Raw genomic sequence first — 23,020 nt, 5'->3', positions numbered from 1 at the left:
TTTGAGGATGTCCTGGGTACTTTGTACGTTAGTACCCAAGATGGAGTCAACTAAATTTATGACCCTCTGCAGTTTCTTTCGGTCCTGAGTCCAGGTGATAATGCAACAACAGTATGAAGTAAGTCCAGCTCCACCACTATTGTGGAACTCATCGATGGGATAGTCCTGCAGTACTTGCTGTTCTTATTATCCAGCAGTGATTTGTGATAATAAAAGGGAATGAACAAATACGCGTTTGATTAGACCTAGAGTGGCAGCTGCATCCGACTGTGCCGCCATGTTACCTATCAAATATCTATCATGTTTTCTGATTTTAACTTTCACATATAACTCAAAGTCAAAGCCTACTTCAGGTCTTGTGCAACTGTACAAACAGTTTGCCAGCTATCTATTGCATTAGAGACAGCATTTGATATCTCGGGGCTGTACTCAATGGAGTTCAGGCGGAAGAGGAAACATCTCAGAGATACTGAAAAGACTGGATAGAGTTCTGATCCTGGGTCTTACAGTTTTATTTTTACTTTCAGATAGAATGGCAACCAAGTGCTTTGAGGAAAAAAAAACATGTTTTACTTGGTATGCTTGGACACCTTCCATCTCAGAAGTACCTTCTTTTTACCTGTAAATCCATTATTTTTTGGTGGTTCATTTATTAAAGGCTTTGAATTTCCTTTGAGCTTTCTTTCCACCAGAGTATTAAAATCAAATGAGAATTACACATTCCTGGACTAGTACCAAAAAAACAAAATACTATTACTATTTGTCATTCAAGTAAATTTATACTTTTGTATAAATCAGAAAGCAAATAGTAATGTTTAAATAATATGCAAGTATCCTATTGTTTTATATAAAACACATATATACAAGACTATCCATTATTTTATATGCACATTTCACACAATAGAAAGAATGTGAAGGTTTTGGAGAAGGCACAGAAGATGATCACCAGGATGTTGCCTAAGTTAACATGCATAACTATAATGTGAGGTTAGACAAACTTGGCTTATGTTCTCTGGAGCATAGGAGGCAGAGTGCCAACCAAATACAATTATATAAAATTATGAGAGGCATAATTTTTTTCCCCATGGTGGAAGTATCAAATACTCAACGACATAGATTTAAGAAGCACTAGCCGGGGAACTAGTGGAATCAGATAATTGCAAAGTTTGATGCAAGATTTCAACCCAAAACATTGATAATTTCTTGCTTCTCATGGACGGGGTTTGATCCACTGAGTTCCTCCAACTGAATGTTCATTGCTACACATTCCAGCATCTGCAGTCTCAAGTGTCTTCATAATAGCAGGATTTGTTAGGTACTTACAGACAGAAGAAAAGACAGTGAAAGGAGGGGTATGGACCCTGTCAGGTAGATGGGTTAGTTCTTTGGCACTGTGGTCAGTGCAGACATTCTGAACCATAGGTCCATGCTGCAGCGTTTTAATTTCTCAGTATCTTTCTTATGCGTTAAGTTTCTTGATCTGCATATTTCCTGCCTGAGTTAACATTTATATATTTCAATGTTGTTGATTTCTTTTAGGACTCTGGTTCTCTGCAATTTTTGTCGGAGCTTCAGCTAGAAATTAGTAAGTTACTTCAGAGCCGAATGCACAGAAGGCAATGGAACTATTATGTCTTCCAGCATATGTCCTATCAAAGAAGAAATCAGTATAATTACACTTTTGTTCTCTGCTAATTAAATAATCCTTGGGGTAAAGCAATAATCATTTGTAAGATGTCAAAAAGGCTGAATAATCATTATTAATTTGAAGATTCCGACCAGTTCCTGCCAGAACAGTGGAATCAATATTGCACATGAATTGTCTTTGTTCTGTTGATATTGTGTATCCATTGGCCAATGTTCTTTAAAGCTGATGACTACTGACATTTTACGGTTAAGTTTGCTCAACCCATCTGCCTAAGTCCTAAGTATCTTGATAGGGTTAGGGCTTAAGTAACTATTACAAATGCTGCCACCTAATTAGTTTTTCCTGCTGTCTCACTATGTCAAACAACTCAGACTTAACAATTAATTGCCAGCAACATTAGATCAGTATGAAACAAGGGAACGATAATGTATTGTATAGTTGAATCCTCCACAGTGACTTCTCAGATAAAAGTTTACAGAGAAGGTTCACATTTAATATCCAGATAAGCCAGGAGAAGAATATAGATGAGTAACTGAAGGATTATTAGCAGCTGTGAACATGATTTTGGAAAGTATAGAGGATAATTTGCTGAGCGTTTGGGTTGGGAGGTGAATGGTTGTTTGATGCTGCTGCTATGTAAGAGAAGGAGAAGGGAATTGCTGTTCTCGCTCTGTGTGAGAGGAGAAGACTTGAGAGAAGAGCAGAATGAAGAGAAAAAGGAATAGACACCATTGGAAAATGTATGGGAAAATAAAGGTTTCTTATATAGAAGATTCCAATACAGGAAACAGATTGGATGAAAAAGTAGGCAACATAGCTGTGGGAGTTCTTTAGCTTGCAATGTATTTTAGTCATTAGGCAATCTGCTCTCAAGAAATGTTTAATATCAGTGGTGGGAAAGTTATTAGAAGGGATGGTGAGGGACAGAATCTGTCTGTACGTGGAAAGGGAATGTTGATTCATGATTGTCACTGTACAGTATCGTAGCAGTTAATAACACTGTTATAGCTGGATTCAATTCCAGCTGCTAAATGTAAGGAGTTTGCAATTCTCCCCATGACTGCAAGGGTTTCTTCAGGGTGCTCCGGTAACCTCCCACATTCTAAAGACATGCAGGTAAGTAGTTTAATTGGTCACATGGGTGAAACTGGATAGCATGAGCTTGTTGAGCCAGAAAGACCTGTTATTGTGCTGTATCTCTAAATGAAAAAAAAAACAGATAAATTAAATAAATAAGTCAGCATAGATTTGACTTTTTTTTAAGAAGTGACTGAGAGGATTGACAAGGGTAGGGTGGTAGATGTTGTCTACATAGACTTTAGCTTAACCTTTGAAAAAGCCCCATATGGCAGGCTACTCCATAAGACTAGATCTCATAGAATCCAGATGAACTATCAAACAGGGTACAAAATTGGCTTGGTGGTAACAGTCAGAGGTTCAGATTGGAGGATTGTTTTTCAGGTTAGAGACCTAGGATTAGTATTGAGCTTTAGGGACTACCACTGGGTCCCCTCTGGATTGTTGTGCATAAAAATCATTTGGATGAGTGTGTATGAATAGTATGTTTGTGGGTGACACCAAAACAGGTGGTGTAGTGCACACCAAAAAATTTTGTCTAAGATTACAACAGGGGCCAAGTGAACTGGGAAAGTGGCAAAGGAATGGGAGATTAAATTAAACTTATTCAAGTCCAAAGCAGGGCGGATCATTGGGAAGGTTTGTAGAACAGAGAGACCCCAGGGTGGAAATCTATAGTTCTCTAAAAGTGGTAACACACTTAGGCATAAGGGATACTATAGGAAGGATGTGATTAAACTAGAGAATGTGCAGAAAAGATTCACAACCATGTTTATGGATCTAGAGAGCTTGGGTTACAAGGAGTGACTAGATAAGCCAAGAATTTTTGCACTGGAGAGAGATATCCTCAGGGATGATCCTTATCAAAATTTATGAAATAATAGGAACATAGATAAGGTAGGTTTAAGATGATGAAAAAAAGATTGAAAAAGTTACGAGTGTAATGCACATGCGGAAGTAGAAGTAGCAGCAGACACGGATGTGTCCTGGGTCCAGAACGTGAGTAAAATTAGGAAGAAAGCATGGCAGTGCCTCTGCTCTTTTCTTTTTTTTATTTCAGATGTCCTGCATCTACAGATTTTTAAAAATTTATTTTTGTTACTAGGTAATATGCACATGGAAATCTATTTATTTAGAGATCCTGTGTGAAACAAGCCCTTCCCGTCCAAACAGCTACATCACTGAGCAACCCACCAATAACCAGAGCACCCAGAGGAAACACAGGCGATCATGGGGAGAATGTACAAGTTCCTTACAGATGTCACCCAAAATTAATTTCAAACTCCGGAACACCCTGAAATGTAATAGTGTCACATTAACCACTACGCTGCTGTGGCATCCCAAGCACATTGGTATCTTAATTTAATTTAATTTAGAGATACAGCATGGTAACAGACCATTCTGGCACAACAAGCCTGTACGACCCAATTACACCCCACATGGCCAATTAGCCTACTAAGCAATATGTCTTTGGACTCAGAGTGGAAGCCAGAGTACCCAAAGGAATCACCTGCAAGCACAGGGAGAATGTACAAACTTCTTACAGACAGTGGCAGGAACTGAACCTCAATCACTGATGCTGTAAAGTGATGCACTAACACCTAGGCTGCCCTACCGCTTGGTGAAGGGTCTTGGCATGGAATATTGACTCTCCATTTCCCTCCACAGATGCCAAGTTCCTCCAGCAGTCTGCTAGTTGTATTGGAATTTAGGAAGTCTTGTGTCTCTAAGAACCAAATGGACAAACTGGGCATTACACGAAACTCTGACTACTATATTAGTGCTTTACATGATATCAGCTCAAAAAGTAGATTTCTTTTTTTCTAATTTACTGTAGCCATGGAATATACATAACATGATCTCTGAAGTCCATTTTGACCATTCAGAGCAATTTCTATGTTGGCTAATATAGATGCTCAAGTCAGAAATGATGATAGCTGTGAACGTGTAGTGATTTCTGATGTGTTAAGGAAAACGTAAGTGAATTTTAAAGTATGCTTCACCTAACTAAAATTCAAAATGTTCAGGAAAAATTACACACATTAAACCTTGGCCAGGTTCCCATTAAAATATATTATAATGAAAAGATTGTGCAACTAATCTGTCACTACACGTCCCAAAATGATCATTGTCAATTAACTCATTATCATTTGAGCAATTTGAGACCAAGAGTGGGGGAAAGTAATTGTTAACAGTGAAGACAATGAGATGGCGAAAAAAGCAGTATTTGAATGCTTATCTAACTGTTGGCAAATTATGATTGGAAATCACAATGAGTTTAATCAGAAGCTGCTTTTGGAGATTAAAACGGAGTGGCAAAATGCACAGAAGAAGAAATTACATATGACCTGTTCAAACAGAAATCAAAGGCTATAAGATCTTCTCAACTTGATGTTTTGTAATTTTCTTATCCCAAATTGACTGATTTACTTTCATATTTAATACCAATCTACTCTAAATTAACTTTACACTTTGAATAACTAACACCAGGATCAGAATCAGAATCAAGTTTAATAACTTTGACATATGTTGAGAAATTTGTTAACTTAGTGGCAGCAGTAGAATGCCATACATGATAAAGCAGAAAATCAATCAATTATTGTAAGTATATATATGTATTTTAAATAGCTATAAGTAATGCAAAAACTGAATTAATAAAATAAGTGAGTTAGTGTCCATTGGTTCAATATCTATTTAGAAATTGGACGTGACAGGGGAAGAAGCTATTCCTGAATCACTAAGTTTGTGCCTTCAGGCTTCTGTACCCCCTCCCTGACAGTATCAATGAGAAGAGGACATGTCCTGGGTCAGGATGGAGTCCTTAATAATGGACTTATTTCCAACTTTCTGAGGCACTGCTGCTTGAAGATGTTGGATCCTATGGAGGTTAGTACCTAAGATGGAATTGACTAATTTCACAACTTTCTGCAGCTTCTGTAGCCCCGATAGTGGTGCAATACCAAATAGTGGTGCAGTCTGTCAGAAGGCTCTCCGGTAGAAGTTTTAGTGTTTTAGGTGACAAACTAAATCTCCTCAAACTCCAAATGAAATATAGTGGCAGTCTTGCCTTCTTTATAGTTGCATCCATATGTTGGGACCAGGTTAGATCCTCAGCAATTTTGACACACAGGAACTTGAAATTGCTCATTCTCTCCACTCCTGATCATTCTATGAGGATTGGTTAAGATACTTTTAAGATTTTTCAGACTAATTACCATAATATAGTCTAATGACTAACATTATGATTCTATCAGGAACCAAGCTGTTCCAAGATGGACTTTACATTTAATGTTTGAAAGTCCTTGTTGTCTAGAAAATGACTGCACATACTTATCCACTTTAACAATTGTATCTATGATTCAAAAAAATAATTTGGTGCTTGAATATACTTCCGGATCATTTCAAGCCTTGAAGAAACATTGTATAAATGCAACTTCTTACTCCTAAGTAATGTTCTTAATCAAATGTATGCAAAAATCAAAACCATTGTACTGAGGAATTGCGTGGGAGAGAAGCAGGGCGAAAACTGTCTTTCTAACAAGGCAAGTGTGTGGTCCCTGAAGTGAATATTAATGGTACCTTAGAAAATCAGAGGGAGTTATCTCTGACATCTTGGTTTATATTTGTTCCTCATGAAATATCTCTGCAACAGTGGCTATGACTATTCTCATGTTTGCTGGATTTACCAATCCTGAAGAAGGGTCTTGGCCCAAAATGTCAACTGGTTGTTTTTTACCATTGATTCTGTGTGATCTGCTGAGTTCCTTCAGCATATTGTGTGTATTGCTTTTGTTTTCCGGCATCTGCTGAATTTCCCGTGCTTATGATTTACAGGATTATTCTATGCACACATTGTTACGTTTCCCATAGTATGAAGGAGCCTTTGTATCAATCAAGTGTTTTAGGGCATCCACAAAGTGATATGAAAGGTACTATATAAATTCAAAGGAATATTATTACAACTTTCTTTTATCAACTATATTTCCTATCCATAGCTGTATTGTATTAAAACTTGTCTGTACTGTCAAGATTAACAATAAAAACACGTTTATCAGGAATGGATTTATCCATCTATGGACAATGTCTTGTTACTGACAAAGAAAGTGAATATCATCAAGAACAAATGGATTTTTTCTCAGCATTTTGTTCAGCCAAACATTATTTTTGAAATATTATTCACCACTTTCCCCCTCTTTTCTCTCATTGCAGTGATGTGTTATTTGTGCCTATTCCAGTGCACTAGGAGACCTCACAATCATACTACTAATAGCTTTTATCTGTTTGTGACCCTTGGGAATCCATGTACATCATGAGATTGATGAAGAACTGTCCTTATCTATCAAAATATCTGAATTTTTTTTTAACACCAACATTCAAACCTACTCTAAAGCCAGATCACAATAAGACATAGAGGCAGAATTATCCTATTCAGCAAATCAGGTCTGCTCCACTATTCAACCATAGCTGACTTATTTTCACTCTCAAACCCATCCTCCTGTATTCTCCCCATAACCTTTGACACTATTATTAGTTAAGTACTTGTCAATCCCCACTTAAAATATATTAAATACAACTCAACTTTAACTTTTCATTCCCAAGATCATTCTCATCAAACTCCTTTACTGTCTCAAATGCCAGCTCATCCTTTAAAACATACGGGTTCAAAACTGCTCACAATACTCCAAATGCTCACTCAGGACATGTTGGATACAATGCTCCAGCCAAGGAATTTTCAATCCATCAGAGGGACAAAAATGCTGATTTAGTTTGCTGATGCAAGGGTCAGGGAGTGGGGAGGGTGGACTGTGTTTCATGCCTTCATGGTGCTTGGACATAGGGGTCTTGTCGTTCTCTAGTTTCATCTACCTGGAACATGTATTGATTAAATGCTATTTCTTCATCTCTTCTACTAACCAAGAGTTCTCCTCCATGATCCTGACCACAGTTTACATACCGCCAATGAAACAGATAACATTATGAAAGGGATAGATAAGACAAAGGCAGGAAAGTTGTTTCCACTGGTAGCTGAGACTAGAACTAGGGAGCATAGCCTCAAGATTCAGGGGAGTAGATTTAAAACAGAGATGAGGAGGAACTGCTTTTCCTAGAGATTGGTGAAGCTGTGGAATTCTCTGCCCAATGAAGCAGTGGAGGTTGCCTCAGTAAATATATTTAAGACAATGTTGGATAGATTTTTGCATAGTAGGGGAATTAATGATTATGGGGAAATGGTAAGTAGATGGAGATGAGTCCATATCCAAACCAGCCATGATTTTATTGAATCTTATTGAATGCAGGCTCAACAGGCAGATGGCATACTCCTGCTCCTATTTCTTATGTTCTGAAGGCAGATGTTAAGCAAGCACTCAACGTATTCAGTGCTGCAACTAGCAACCAAGAAAGAGTCTACCTCGATGCGTTTCAAATCATTGCCAGAGACTTCAATAAGGCTTGCTTGAAGAAATTTCTGCCCAATTATCATGAACATGTCACCTGCAGCACCAGGGATCCAACACACTCAACCACAGCTGCAGCACAATCAGGAATGCCTTTTGTTTCACCCCTAGGCTCCATTTGCGGAAATCCAATAATTTGGCTATCCTCTTCTTACCTGTATACAGGCAAAAGGTCAAGGGTTCAGAACTAAAGACAACAAAAAGGTGATCATGGGAAGCATAGGAGCAGGTACTAGATTGCTTCCAGTAGATTGACTCGGTCACATTCAAGGACTGGATCTAAACAAATACGCCGTGTTTCTCATGGACTTTATAAAGTCCATGACAAACATGGCATATCATTCAGTGGCTTCCCTAATCAGAAGCCCTGGATGAACCAAAAGATCAACAATCTGCTGAGGGCCAGATCAGTGGTGTTTAGGTCTGGCAACCCAATAAGGTACGAGAGGTCCAAGTACGATCTCTGTAAATTCATTTCCCGTTCAAAGTGGCAATTCTGGACCAAACTTGAATCACGGAATAATGCTCCACAGCTGTGGTAGGGCTTGAATGCTATCACCTCTTGCAAAGTAAAACCAAGTAACATATGTGACAGCAAGTTTATGTTCCCAGATGAGCTCAATGAATTTATGCTCATTTTGACCATGACGACCCTATGATTTCAGTCTTAGATGCTGAAGTAAGAGCATCCCTGAGGGTGAACCACTGTAAAACAATTGGGCCAGACAGTCCACCTGCCCAAGTTCAAGTTTAATTATCATTCAATCACACATGAATATAATAGAACGAAACAGCGCTCTTTGGGGCCAAGGTGCAAAACATACTTAGTACAACAGAAAACAAAACACACATAGCACTGTCAAGAAAGCAAGCAATTATACATACAGTCACACAAAAACAATATATATTGCCCAAGTCCCTGAGTGACATGATTTGCAAACTGATGGTGTAGTCCCTAGCAGTCCGTAGACAAATGCACAAAGGCATGCCTGCAATCCAGCTTGCTATTCCACTGCTCAAACATCGGAGGGCAGCGCTGTTAGAAAAGGCCAGCCCCCAACTGAGCATGAGTGCCGCATTAATCACCTGTGCTGATTAACTGTCTGGAGTATTCACTGATACCCTTAGCCTCTTGTTTCGGCAGTCTGAAGTACCCATGTGCTTTAAGCAGGCTTCAATTATATCGGTGCGCAAGAATGTGGTAATTATCCTCCAGCAGCACTTAAATACACAAATGAAGAGCTTTGAGAGCCCAGTCATGAAACATATCTGCTCCTGTGTGAGGAATGTCTTGCATGTTACAACAGATTCCACTTTATTGGCTCTTTACTCAACCCTGGAACACCTGGACAGTGAAGGTCCATACATCAGGATGACTTCATTGACTACAGCTCTGTATTCAACACTATTATCCCCTGAAAGCTAATCAATAAGCACCAAGATGTGGTCTCAATGCTCCTTATGCATCCTTATCCTTGATTTCTTTACTTGCAGACCCCAGTCAATTTGGATTGACATTAACGTCTCCTCTACAGTCTCCATCAGCACAGGAGTACCATAAAGGTCTATGCTTAGCCCCCTGCTCTACTCACTTCATACTTATGACTGTAAGAGTAAGAACAGCCTTATGATGGCAGAATATAGTATTATTGGCAGTGTGGAGGATCAGAGGGATCTTGGGGTTTGAGTCCATAGGAGTCAATGCAGCTGTGCAGGTTGACTCTGTGGTTAAGAAGGCCTATGGTGTATTGGCCTTCATCAATTGTGGAATTGAACTTAGGAGCTGAGAGGTAATGCTGCAGCCTGGTCAGACCCCACTTGGAATACTGTGCTCAGTTCTGGTTGCCTCACTACAGGAAGGATGTGGAAGCCATAGAAAAGGTGCAGAGGAGATTTACAAGGATGTTACCTGGATTGAGGAGCATACTTTATGAGAACAGGTTCATTGAACTCGTCCTTTTCTCCTTGGAACGATGGAGAGTGAGAGGTGACCTGATAGAGGTGTATAAGATGATGAGAGGCATTGATCATGTGGATAGTCAGAGGCTTTTTCCCGGAGCTGAAATGGTTGCCACAAGGGGACACAGGTTTAAGGTGCTGGGGAGTAGGTACAGAGATGTCAGGGGTAAGATTTTTTACTTAGAGAATGGTGAGTGTGTGGAGTGGGCTGCCAACAACAGTGGTGGAGGCGGATACAATAGGGTCTTTTAAGAGACTTTTGGATAGGTACTTGGAGCTCAGAAAAATAGAGGGCTGTAGGTAAGCCTAGTAATTTCTAAGGTAGGGACATGTTTGGCACAATTTTGTGGGCCGACGGGCCTGTATTGTGCTGTAAGTTTTCTATGTTGTATGTTCTTAATACCAGAGTTAAGTTTTCTGATAATGCCACTGTCATTAGCCAAATCAAAGGTGGTGACAAATCAGCTTACAGGAGGAAGATGGAAATCTGGCTGAGTGGTGTTACAACTTCTCACTCAGCATTGGCAAAACCTACAATTGAGCTGATTACTGACTTCAGGAGGAGTAAACTGGGGGTCTGTGAGCCAGGTCTCATCAGGGGATCAGAGTCGGAGAGGGTCAGCAACTTTAAATTCCTTGGTGTTGCGACGTGCACCCAACCTTGTCAACTTCCAGCGTTTAGACACTCTTAACTCTCTGGAATATGGATAGCTAGCACACACCCTGTAAGGGTTCAAGGCAGTCCTGCTAATTGCCTATCCTGTTTTGGGTGTCAAGAATTAAATATTTAAGGAGCACCTGAACTCAGGTTTGGTGCTCATTCGTAAGCCTAACTAAAGATATCGTCTAGTGTTTTGTTTTTACTCAGTTCTCGTTCCAGCTTTATACCGTGTCTCCATTTTACCCTTGGATACTCCAGCACTGGAGTCCAAAGCATCACCATCAAGGTTGCTCGTCATGATCTGTGTTATCATTTCAGAGGATCTGTCCTGGGTCCAGCATGCAAGTGCCATGACAAAGAAGGCATGGCAGCATGTCTACTTTTTTTTAAAAAGAAGTTTGCAAAAAGTCAGCATGTCAACTAAAACTTTGACAAACTTCTAAAGATGCATAGTGGAGAGAATACTAATTGGTTGCATTACAGGTCAGTATAGAAACATAGAACATAGACATCTACAGCACATTACAGGCCCTTTTGGCCCACAATGTTGTGCTGACCATGTAACCTACTCTAGAAACTGACTAGAATTACCCTACCACGTAGCCCAGTAATTTTCTAAGCTCCATGTACCTATCTAGAGTCTCTTAAAAGATCCTTCTGTATTCACCTCTACCACCATTAGTGGCAGGAGGCATAGGTGTCTCAACCACACACCACCAAGCTCAGGAACAGGTATTATCCCTCAACCATCAGGCTTTTGAACCAGAGTGGAAAACTTCACTCACACCAACACTGAACTGATTCCGCAACCTATTAACTCACTTTCAAGTACGTACTCTACAACTCATGTTTTTAATATTTATTATTTTATTATTATTATTATTATTATGTTTTTCTACTTTGTATTTGCACAAATTCTTTTCGGTTCCATGTTGGTTGTTTGTCCATTTTTCTTACATGCAGTTCTTCATTGATTCTAATGTGTTTCTTTGTAATTCCTGTGAATGCCCATGAGAAGATGAATCTCAAGGTAATATGTTGTAACATAGACAGTATGTTCTTTGATAATAAATTTACTTTGAACTGTGACCTGACCAATCCCTCAGCATTACATACATTCTTGCTCTTATACTCTAGTCTTCTAGAAATAAATGCTAACATTGCATTTGCCTTCCTCGCTACTGACTTAACCAATTTAACCTTTAAGGCATTCTGCACTAGGATTCCTAGTCCCTTTGCAGTTCTGGTTTTGTTATTTTCTCCTCATTTGGAAAATAGTCTACACTTTTATTCCTTCTACCAAACTATATGACTGTACATTTTCCTGCAATGTATTCTATCTGCAACTTGTTTGCCCATTCTCCCAATCTGTCCAAGCCCTTTTGAATATTCCCTGCTTCTTTAGCTCTACATGCCTCTCCACCTATCTTTGTATTGTCCATAAACTTGGTCACAAAACCATCAATTCTGTCATCCAGATTATTAACATATGACGAAAAAAGTAATGGATCCAATACTGACACTTGTGGAACACCGTTAGTCACCATTAGTCATTCCCATTCTTTGTCTCCTGCCGATCAGCCAATCTTCTATCTGCATTAGTATCTTTCCTGCAACATAATGAGCTCTTCTATTTTTTATCAATCTCATATTGGGCACCTTATCCGAAGCCTTCTAAAAGTCCAAATAAACAACATCCACTGATTTTCCTTGTCTATCCTGCCTGTCATTCCCTCAAGAATTCCAACAAATTTGTCAGGCAAGATTTCCACTTGAAGAAACTATGCCTATTTTATCAATTGCTTCAAGTACCCCAAAACCTCATCCTTAATAAAGGACTTCTAGACCCCTCAATCACTCATGATATGTTGCAGATTCTTAATCATAAATTTTAAAATAATTTTTTTGTAAATTAAAGGAAAAATGTTGTGTTTGCATCTCTGTTGTCACTCTTAAAACTCCATAATGATCTATCCCACAACTAGTGAACAGCGTGTGTATTTTCTGTCCATTCAATAAATGTTCAACAGGCCAGAGAGTGGGCAATGAGCCACTGTATGGCCAGTGCAGGAGCAAATGGAGGCAATTCGATGTGACAGAACTGAGGTGAAGCAGGCTCTGGGCAGAGCCTGGGCCCAAGAGTGAGAAAAGACACAAGGTTTAATAAATTTAAGTGCCAGGTCAAATCAAAGTGCCAGGGCTATGATCCAAGAGCATAGTGAAGTGGCAGGGCCTGGGTCGAAGGCGAAGGAACAACTTGAATTTTGGACAACTTAAGCACTAGGCCAAGTTGAAAAGGTCAGGGTGGCAGGACCAGAGGACTGTCCAGCTTGCTGCTTGACGAGGTTTACTTGTCCCTGTGCTGAACTGAGTTTGTAGCCTGCAAGAAAAGGACTCAACAATCAGCTGCAGTGAGGCCTGGCTTTGTGTCTGTGACTCACTTCAGTTCTAAATGCTATTTGCTTACTTTGACTACTTGCATGATTTTGTTTTGTGGCTATCTGTAAGGAGACGAATCTCAAGGTTGTATAAAGTATATATACTTTGATAATAAATGTACTTTAAACTTTGAAATTTAACAACAAATGCAAGAATACCTTCTGAATACTAGGTGGATTGAAAAACAGTTCTCATTAGTTCTGATACTACCTTGATTTTTTTTCCAATGCTCATCTAAATCACCAGATTACATTGGCCTTTGAGGTTATCTTGAATTTGGCTGAAAGAATTCTTTAAATATTACTTATTTCAGGCATTTGGACATATTTGTTTTCATTTCAAGTTCTGCCCATATTTAGATTATGTTCCATTTTCACTACCATTTACCATTCCACTATAGGATATTGGTTTTACAGATGACAGAGCATATTGAATCAGATTAAATGTGGGGAGGATTCAAGGGAAGTGGTTAATTTTTCACTTTGAACTACAGTTTCCTGTGACAAATTGGTAAATTGATTTATTATTGTCACATGTACCCAGTACAGTGAAAAATAATTGTTCTGCATGCCATCCATACAGATCATTTCATTATAACACTACATTGAGGTAGTACAAGGTAAAAGACTAGCAAAATGTAGAATACAATGTTAAGAGTTACAGAGAAGGTGCAGTGCAGGCAATTTCTCTGTAACTCAGTCCATGATGAAGTAAATTGTGAGGTTCAGAGTCTATCTTATCATACTAGTGGACCGCTCAATCGTCTAACAGTGGGGTAGAAGCTGTATTTGAGCCTGGTGGTACACTCTTTCAGGCTTTTGAATATTTGCCTTATAGGAGGAGGGAAAAGACATCTGGGGTATGTTTGGGATTATGTCAGCTGCTCTACCGAGGTAGCAAGTGTAGAAAATTTCTGCCCGTCCAACCGTGATCAAGTTCACAGCTAAACCAGACTTTGAAATGCTTTGTTGCCTGATTCAACTTATGTATCTGAATGTGTTACAATTATTGAAGCAAATGGAAGCGGCCATAACCTGTTAGGAATTCCTTGAATTTGGGAGGGTATGTGAGCAATTTAATTAAATAGTATGGTCTTCTCATAACTTTAAAAATTATGCTGCTGAGAATAATTCGTGAATAGAGCAGTATGGTGCAAACCTTTTAGAATGACATAATTTATCCTACAAAAGAAAAGCATGCAGAGAGTTTCCATTCTTAATCTCAAGCATCTCCAAGGGTTTCTCTTTTTTTATTCTATTAAGAGTTCCAGGCACACAGCCCAGTGAGATAACCATGTTCTTTCTACTCTGGTCATAGAATCATTCCATTTCAACTACTTCAACAGAAGCAAATGTGCTATTAGCTGGTAAGATTCAGTGCTCATACAACTTCTTGACTTTCCCCCTCAGATTCTCTATCTCTCATTCCTCATTTCCAACACTCCTAGAAAAATACTGTAGCTCTTTAATTAAGATTTTGAACTTCTGCCTAAATATCTCTGTATGTGGCTCAGAATCAAATGTTATTGGTAATATTCCTCCATATCACATTAAGATGTTTTGCTACATCTACAATGTATATAATTAAAATGCATTTGTGTTTGTCATTAAAGTCTCAATGCGGCTCTTCTCAAGCATTTTACGAACTTTGTTAAATGCACAACTTACATATGTTAGTACCAAAAATCATCCTTTAGAAAGTGGTTTATCAGCTCCAAAGCTCAATAATTAGATGTTCCATTAATGGATATAGCTAGTATATCTTTTGTCACTTAACTGCTGTACCCGCATCATTCTTGAAGTACGATAAAAATAAAATTTTCAATCCAGCACCACTGGAAAGAGACGAGTTTCTATAGAATTACACTGCAACAGTATTTCAAAAGGACTTAATTTGTTGGAGAAACCTTGTGATGTGAAAAGAGAGATATACAGTGGCATGCAAAGTTTGGGCACCCCGGTTAACTGTGAATAGTTAAGTGAGTAGAAGATGAACTGATCTCCAAAAATCATAATGTTAAAGATCAAACATTCTTTTCACCACTTTAAGCAAGATTAGTGTATTATTTTTGCTTTGTACAATTTTAGAGTGAAAAAAAGGAAAGGAGCACCATGCAAAAGTCTGGGAACCCCAAGAGATTTGAGCTCTCGGATAACTTTTAGCAAGGTCTCGGACCTTAAGTAGCTTGTTAGGGCTATGGCTTGTTCACAGTCATCGTTAGGAAAGGCCAGGTGATGCAAATTTCAAAGCTTTATAAATAGACTAAGGACACTGCAGATGCTGTGGTCAAATCAACACATGCAAGTAAGCGGGATGAACTCAGAGACAAAGGGTCTTGGCCCTAAACATTGACTGCTCATTTCAACGGATGCTGCCTGACCTGCTGAGTTCATCCAGCTTGTTTGTACGTGTTTATAAATACCCTGACACATCAAACCTTGTCCCAACAATCAGCAGCCATGAGCTCCTCTAAGCAGCTTCCTAGCACTCTGAAAATTAAAATAAATGATGCTCACAAAGCAGGAGAAGGCTGTGAGAAGATTGCAAAGCATTTTCCGGTAACGGTTTCCTCAGTTCGTAATGTAATTAAGAAATGGCAGTTAACAGGAACAGTGCAGTTCAAGTTGAGGTCTGGAAGACCAAGAAAACTTTCCGAGAGAACCGCTCATAGGATTGCTAAGAAGGCAAATCAAAACCCCTGTTTGACTGCAAAACACCTTCAGGAAGGTTTAGCAGACTCTGGAGTGGTGGTACACTGTTCTACTGTGCAGCGACACCTGCACAAAAATGACCTTCATGGAAGAGTCATCAGGAGAAAAACTTTCCTGATTCCTCACCACAAAATTCAGCATCAGAAGTTTGCAAAGGAACATCTAAACAAGCCTGATGCATTTTGGAAACAAGTCCTGTGGACTGATGAAGTTAAAATAGAACTTCTTGGCTGCAATGAGCAAATATATGTTTGGAGAAAAAAGGGTGCAGAATTTCAAGAAAAGAACACCTCTCCAACTGTTAAGCACTGGGGTGGATCGATCATGCTTTTATAACAGGATAATGATCCTAAACACACCTCAAAATCCACAATGGACTACCTCAAGAGGAGCAAGCTGAAGGTTTTGCCATGGCCCTCACAGTCACCCGACCTAAACATCATCGAAATTCTGTGGATAGACGTCAAATATCAGTGCATGCAAGACAGCCCAAGAATCTCACAAAATTAGAAGCCTTTTGCAAGGAAGAATGGGCGAAAATCCCCCCAAACAAGAAATAAAAGATTCTCAGCTGGCTACAGAAAGCATTTACAAACTGTGATACTTGCCAAAGGGGGTGTTACTAAGTACTGACCATGATGGTGCCCAAACTTTTGCTTCAGGCCCTTTTCCTTTTTTGTTATTTTGAAACTGTAAAAGATGGAAATAATAAAAGGATTCTTGCTTAAAATATTAAAGAAATGTGTCATCTTTAACTTTATGCCTTTTGGAAATCAGGTCATCTTTTACTCACTTAGCTATTCACACTGACAGAAATTTTGACCAGGGGTGCCCAAACTTTTGCATGCCACTGTATATTAGTTTCACATTCTAATGACATACTTTCAGCCTACCTGACAGGGCTGTTGCTAACATCAGAATCTTGTGCTGTTACTGCTCCAATAATACTCCCCACATTGGTGTCTTCATAAACATCCATTATGTAGGAGGACCTGCTGAAAACGGGAGGTTCATCCACATCGAGAATGGTGATCTTGATGGTAGCTGTGTCTTTGAAAGGACCCATTGACAGGAAGCGATTATCAGGATGAGGATCTACGGCATCTACTTTGAAGACGTAAGATTTCTTATTTTCATAGTCCAGTGGCTTTGGGAAAGAATGCATAAATATCAATTAAACTATAAAGGAATGGTATTAAGATTGATGGACAATTGCTAGAGCTATCAATGGAAATCAGATCAAATAAAAACATCACAATGTTTGGAATGATCAAGATCATTTAATGGGCCTTGAGGTTTTTTTTCTGACATATGTACGTTATATTTAGAACAACATGAAATAAATTAACCACAATAAATAGGATTGAATTGGTGATTGATGGATAAACTTACAAATACTAGTAATAACTAAAATATAGTAAATTCACATGTTCCTCTTAAATCCAAAACCTCTACATGCAATTAAACAATTTTTGGGATCAAATTCAGAAAAAAAAATATCAGCTTGAAAGAGTTTCTTTTTAATTCAATGGATTACTATTTTCACTGGAAGCTTTCCTCTGGAAATGGATTTGTGTGGTTCTCAATTTTCTAATTTTGCACCATGAACACAAACCATTAATAAAAAACTGTTTTGATTTTAACTGCATTTCTTTTCTTAATATTTCTGGAACCTGAACACAAGCTGGAGAGCCCCATTTGCAAACATCATCATCAATCAACACAAAGGGAGAGTGGAAATCCAATGATGTGAGAAAGCCATTAAAACAATAATAACACAATAAAATGGAAAATAAAAATAAACATACAGTACTAAGTATATGAAAATAGTCATTTTAATAAAAAAAAGCTGTAATGGGGAAGATGATACATTTAAGAAAGATGCAAGGGAGACCATGTTTGAAAAGATATGAATGGAAGACAGTGAATGAACACTCTACGTCACTCATTATAGAAGGGGAAAAGGGAACATTATCAGAGCAAAATATAAATCAAGGAATGTACTTAATGAATTTAGGAAAAAATTAAAATAAAAGTTAAAGGATAAAATAAGGTTCAGGAGACAGGCAAACATTCAGGATCTGTTTGTTTCCAATTAAGGTGGGCAAACATTCTAGATTCAGGTGACATGAGAAAACAAACTAAGAAGTCAGATGAGAAAAAGGTTTCAACCAGAGTTGGAACCAATCAAGGTTCAGAAACAAAATGCGTATATTCAGGGAACCAAAGGACAGGATACCTTTTACCGGTCTTCAACAAGGAATAAGGTGTTACAGGATGCTCAGCCAAAGATGTTGTTGGGATTCTGGGAGGTTTAAAAATTGATTCTTCTTTAAGGAATGGGGAAACACTGGATGTACTTAAAATTGATAAATCACTTGGTTCAGATACATTCTAGGTCGCTAATGGAATGCAAGGAAGAAATTATTTATAGATTCAGGAGTACAGTGAGGATAACGGACAGGGACTATGTGCATCAACAGTGAAATCATTAGAACTTGACAAGCACTTCAGCATGTATGATCTGATCAAGTATCATCAGTCTAAATTGGCACAAATGATTCTCTGACCAATTTTTGAAATGGTCACCAATAATAATGGTATGGGATTCTGTGGTTGCTGCTTTTATCAACTTGCTGGAAGTATCTAACAATATTCTGCACAAGACCTTATCAAAAATAAAAGTCTGCAAATCATATAATATAAGCTGAGAGTTAGGAGACGAGACAGAGACTGCTGGAATATAACAAGCTATGCTCATAAGATATCCGCATAGAACCTGATTTCCACCATCTAAGTTAATGATCTGTTTCATGGTATTTGTATTTTTATAACTAGTTTATAGATGACACTAAGTTAAGAGAAACAGTAAACTGTGTTGATAGAGTTTGAATATTTCAAGAGGGCATTGAGCTTGTGGATGAATAAAACAGTCCGAAAAGGCTTAATATGGAGATGATAAAACTGTCAGATACATAAGTAAGTTTTATGTGAAACAACAATGATCTGTATTTCATATATATTGAATTATGTATGTTACATTTCTGTTGTGAATATCTTTGATAATATTTAAATGTGCACAACTTTCACTCCTATACAATGCATTGTAGCAAGTGGTCACAGATTTATTAAAATTATATCAAATTTTAAAAAGTTTAATTACATAAATTTGCTTTTTCTTCTTGTGTTCAGAGTGTTGAGCAGAAAGTTAATGGAGATCTTTAAGATGATGATAGGCATTGATAAGGTGGATGCAAAGTCTGAAAATTTTAGGACTAAAGTTAGGCCATAGAGGAATAAAATAATATTGGACACACACATGGGATCAATGGTAATTTTCAACACTGAAAACAATATTTTTTATTGAATGATGAGATCAGTGAATACAATGTAAAGCAAAGATGATCGAAAGAAGTGAAGGTATAGATGAAGCACGATACTGTGGGTTTGTGAAGCCTTCAAAGATTAAATGATCTATTATTTCATTCTGCATGAACTGTGGTGGAAATGACTGCTGAACTGAAAAGCAACGGTGATAAATGTAATTTGCAGTAAAGAAAGTCATTGAGTCACTGAGTTTCCCGTTGTTGCATACTGTAAAACTGCTACTAAAAGTTCAATACAAACTAATAGCATTAACAGGATCATATACCATGTACACTTGGTGGTTGTGCTTACACTTTGAATAGTATTATAATTCTAGAATAGGTAAAATTTAAGAGTGCATATTTGAATTTTAAGATGTTATTCCATTTATCCGAGAATATGTAAAAGTTGAATCAAGTGGTAAAGAGTGACACAAACTTTTAAAACAGCTTCCTGCACAGGGTAACACAGTAGAAGTAGGCATGGAACAGAACACGTCAACAGAATGAAAAGAAAGAGCATGGAACCAATAAGGATGAACAAATAAGAAAAAAAAAATCACAATTTTGATATTTGGTTCACAATTGCAATTTGTGAAAGGAATTACCAGCAACATGAAGTCATGTACTTGGCACAGACTACAATGCAGGTCTCACAAGGGATGGCTGCTTACTTGAATTTTCTTTACTACTTTCAAAACACTATATATAGTTCTGACCTTTTTCAAGCTGATGACTCCTTCTTGAGTAGTTTTATCAGATGTAATGTCAAACACATTCAGCCCATCTCCAGGAACAATGCTGTAATCTATATCAGCATTCATTCCAACATCAGCATCATTGGCTTTTATTCTACCAATTGGTGAAGCAACAGGAGTTGATTCAGGAACCTTTAGGTGAAAGGTATCTGTAAGTGAGATACAGAAGTATATAGAAAGATAAAAATGTGATATCAATAGATAAATCTGATTCTTCTTCTCTTTCAAATTTTAAGGGAATCCAATATAAATAAATTTTCAAGATAATAAATATAATTACATATAGCATAATTATCAGAAATAAACTATGAAACATTTTAATGGTTGAAATCATTAAATGTCATTGAATGGAATTTATATTAACTACTATATACATGGGGCATTTAAAAATGAGTTAAACATCCTCCAGCAATATTTGCATATTCTAAACTGAACTTTCATTATTATCATATTTTCTTGGCATTATTTCCATAAATATTTAATAGAGATATACAGCTTTACAATGTTAATATATAGAAGACTTTTGTTTTCTTTGAATGCAGTGAACAATACAGTAGGTAGCATTAATAAACTGTCAGCTCATGTAATCATATTCAACACTTCTAACAAAGAAGTTAATTAAACAATCTCATTTTGGAAAATAAATACTTAATTGTGAAAACATCGAGAAGTGTGAGTTGATTCTGGTAAGCTATTTGTTTTCCCATGACATTGAAGAAATCAGTATAAAATGCTATTTTTTTTTTCCTTTATGCAGCAATTTTACTCCTTCAGACCACACAGGTCTCTCATTTATTTCAGTTATTTTAAGTACTATCTGATTGAAATATGTTGAATTTCAATAGATTTTGCTCCATATATACTGCTTGTCCCCCTTTCATAGAAGCAAGAACTTGTATTTCAATGGAGGTTATTGTATTAAGAAAAGAATAAAAATGTCCCAGAACACTTGAGGGGAATCTGCTAGAAAGGTCTGAGGTCACATGATGGTCAGGACTGGTAGATATCCTTCTTTGGAAGGCGTGAGTGAACCAGATGGGTTTTTAACAACAATCTACTAGTAGTTTCAAAATCACTATTTCTGGCATCAGTAATTTATTCCAAATACATTTTGTTAACTTAATTTAAATAATCCACCTGCTGTTGAGATTCAAATTGTACCTCTATCTCCAGTTCAGTAATCCAAATCTCTGACACTACTCCAGTAATTTAACATCTAAGGTATCATTGCCCAGTGGTGAAAAAGTTACTAAAGCAGAACTTACTAAGGTATCCAAGTTGGAAAAGACATACGTTGTTTGCTTATTTCTTTTGACCTCATTTTGTGCCTCATTAATTGGCACTATAAAATTCTATAACCTTCTATGACTTCTTCTCTATAACCTTGTGCACAACTATAATCCTCCAAGGCTGCTTAATTATATCTTGCTTGCTTTGAGTGTTTTTAGCCATAACTTCACTTGTCTAGTGTTATGATCCCAGCCCCCTCCTTGTGAGAATCGCAAGAGCACCCGTCGAAGGGGGGGGGGGGGTCAGTAGACCCAGTAGGAGAGAGAGAGAGAGAGAGAAACGTGCCAAATTGCACGTCCCACCCGGGATGCAGAATAAGATGACAGCGACTATTGTCTCATGGAGACCACGTGAAAAGCCCTCGGGCAAAGTGGGCTGGTTGAGAGAGAGATTGCATCATCCCAACCTGATTGACACCTGCGACCCAGTGAGGAAGTATAAAGGAGAGTCTCAGGGGGACAGACCCCTCAGACGCACCAAGAAGACACGAGAGTGTTCCCGCAGCAGCGGGAAGCCATTCTGAAGGAAGCCACATGCGTTAGATTCCGGGATTGGAATTTGTGGCTGGTATCACAGAAAACCGCTTTTAACTAACATTAGAGAGAGGAAACCAACACTCCCCCGATTTCACGGAAGCTTCATCAAGACTCGGCAAGTTCTTTCTCTTCTCCCCCAATCTCTCTTTCTCGGTCGCCCCACGTGAAACCCAGCGATTTTCAAAGGGCTGAGGCCTGCAGACTTTCTGAGTGACTTTTATATTTCCAACGGACAATCTATTAACCCCTAGACAACAGCAGAGCTCACTTCTTAATGATGATTATTACTATACCCGCGCTTTAGATTGAGTGTTGATGATGTACACTATCTGAATGTATGTATTAACCTTACTTTTGTGTCCCTTTATAAATAAAAACATTTGAAAATAGTGACATCAGACTTCAACAGACCTCTCTATCTTTGCTGGTAAGTTCTCCAGTTACGGGATTCTTAACAGTTGGGGTTCTCGTCTCGGGATTTGACACCAAATTGGGAGGCCAGTGAATCGGGCTTGTAAATCAAAAACTTGAATCTGGTTACGCGGGGGTAGCCAGACGGGAAACCAGCAAAGATGGACGTGGGTGAATTTATGGAAAACCCGACGGTAGGGGTGCTAGAGGCGGCCACCAAATCAGACTTGTTAAATTTAGCAAAGGGGTTGAACCTCACAGAAGTGAGGTCGTCCATGAAAAAGCGGGAGGTACGAAGGGCCATAACCCAGTATTACATTGGGAAGAAGGTGTTTGAAGCTGAGGTTTTGGGAGATATCCCTGAAGAGGTACCATCAAGTGGGACGGTTCAGTTAGAGGTGGAGAAATTGAAGTTGGAACGTGAAATTAAGTTAAAAGAGCTGGAAGCGGCTGAGAGAGAGAGAGCGAAAGGGTTGAGAGAGAGAGAGAGAGAGAGAGAGAGGGAAAGGCAAAGACAGCATGAAATTCACCTAAAGAAGCTAGAAGCAGAAGAGAAAGAGAGGCAACATGACCGGGAAATTGAGAAGATGAGAAACGAGCGCAGAGATCAAGGTTTAGACCAAGCGGAGCGGTTTAATGTTAGTAGGGAGTTGAGATTGGTGCCCCCGTTCGAGGAGGCAGATATCGATAGTTATTTCTTGCTTTTTGA

General features: G+C 38.3%; 1 protein-coding gene across 2 annotated transcripts in view; it reads right to left on the bottom strand.

Moving 5' to 3' along the window:
* Window positions 1–23,020, bottom strand: part of LOC132378383 (cadherin-12-like) — a 401,775-nt gene that overhangs the window by 136,773 nt on the left and 241,982 nt on the right. For both annotated transcript variants that reach the window (XM_059945256.1, XM_059945257.1), the window contains exons 6-7: window positions 20,036–20,223; window positions 16,845–17,098 (exon numbers count right to left, since the gene is read on the bottom strand). In XM_059945256.1, coding sequence (XP_059801239.1) covers window positions 16,845–17,098; window positions 20,036–20,223 — 442 coding nt within the window. The remainder of the gene's footprint in view (window positions 1–16,844; window positions 17,099–20,035; window positions 20,224–23,020) is intronic.

The sequence above is a fragment of the Hypanus sabinus genome, chromosome 20 (assembly GCF_030144855.1).
Source record: "Hypanus sabinus isolate sHypSab1 chromosome 20, sHypSab1.hap1, whole genome shotgun sequence".
Taxonomy (NCBI): domain Eukaryota; kingdom Metazoa; phylum Chordata; class Chondrichthyes; order Myliobatiformes; family Dasyatidae; genus Hypanus; species Hypanus sabinus.
The sequence above is the reverse complement of the archived record's forward strand: the minus strand, read 5'-3'. Positions and strand labels throughout refer to the sequence as shown.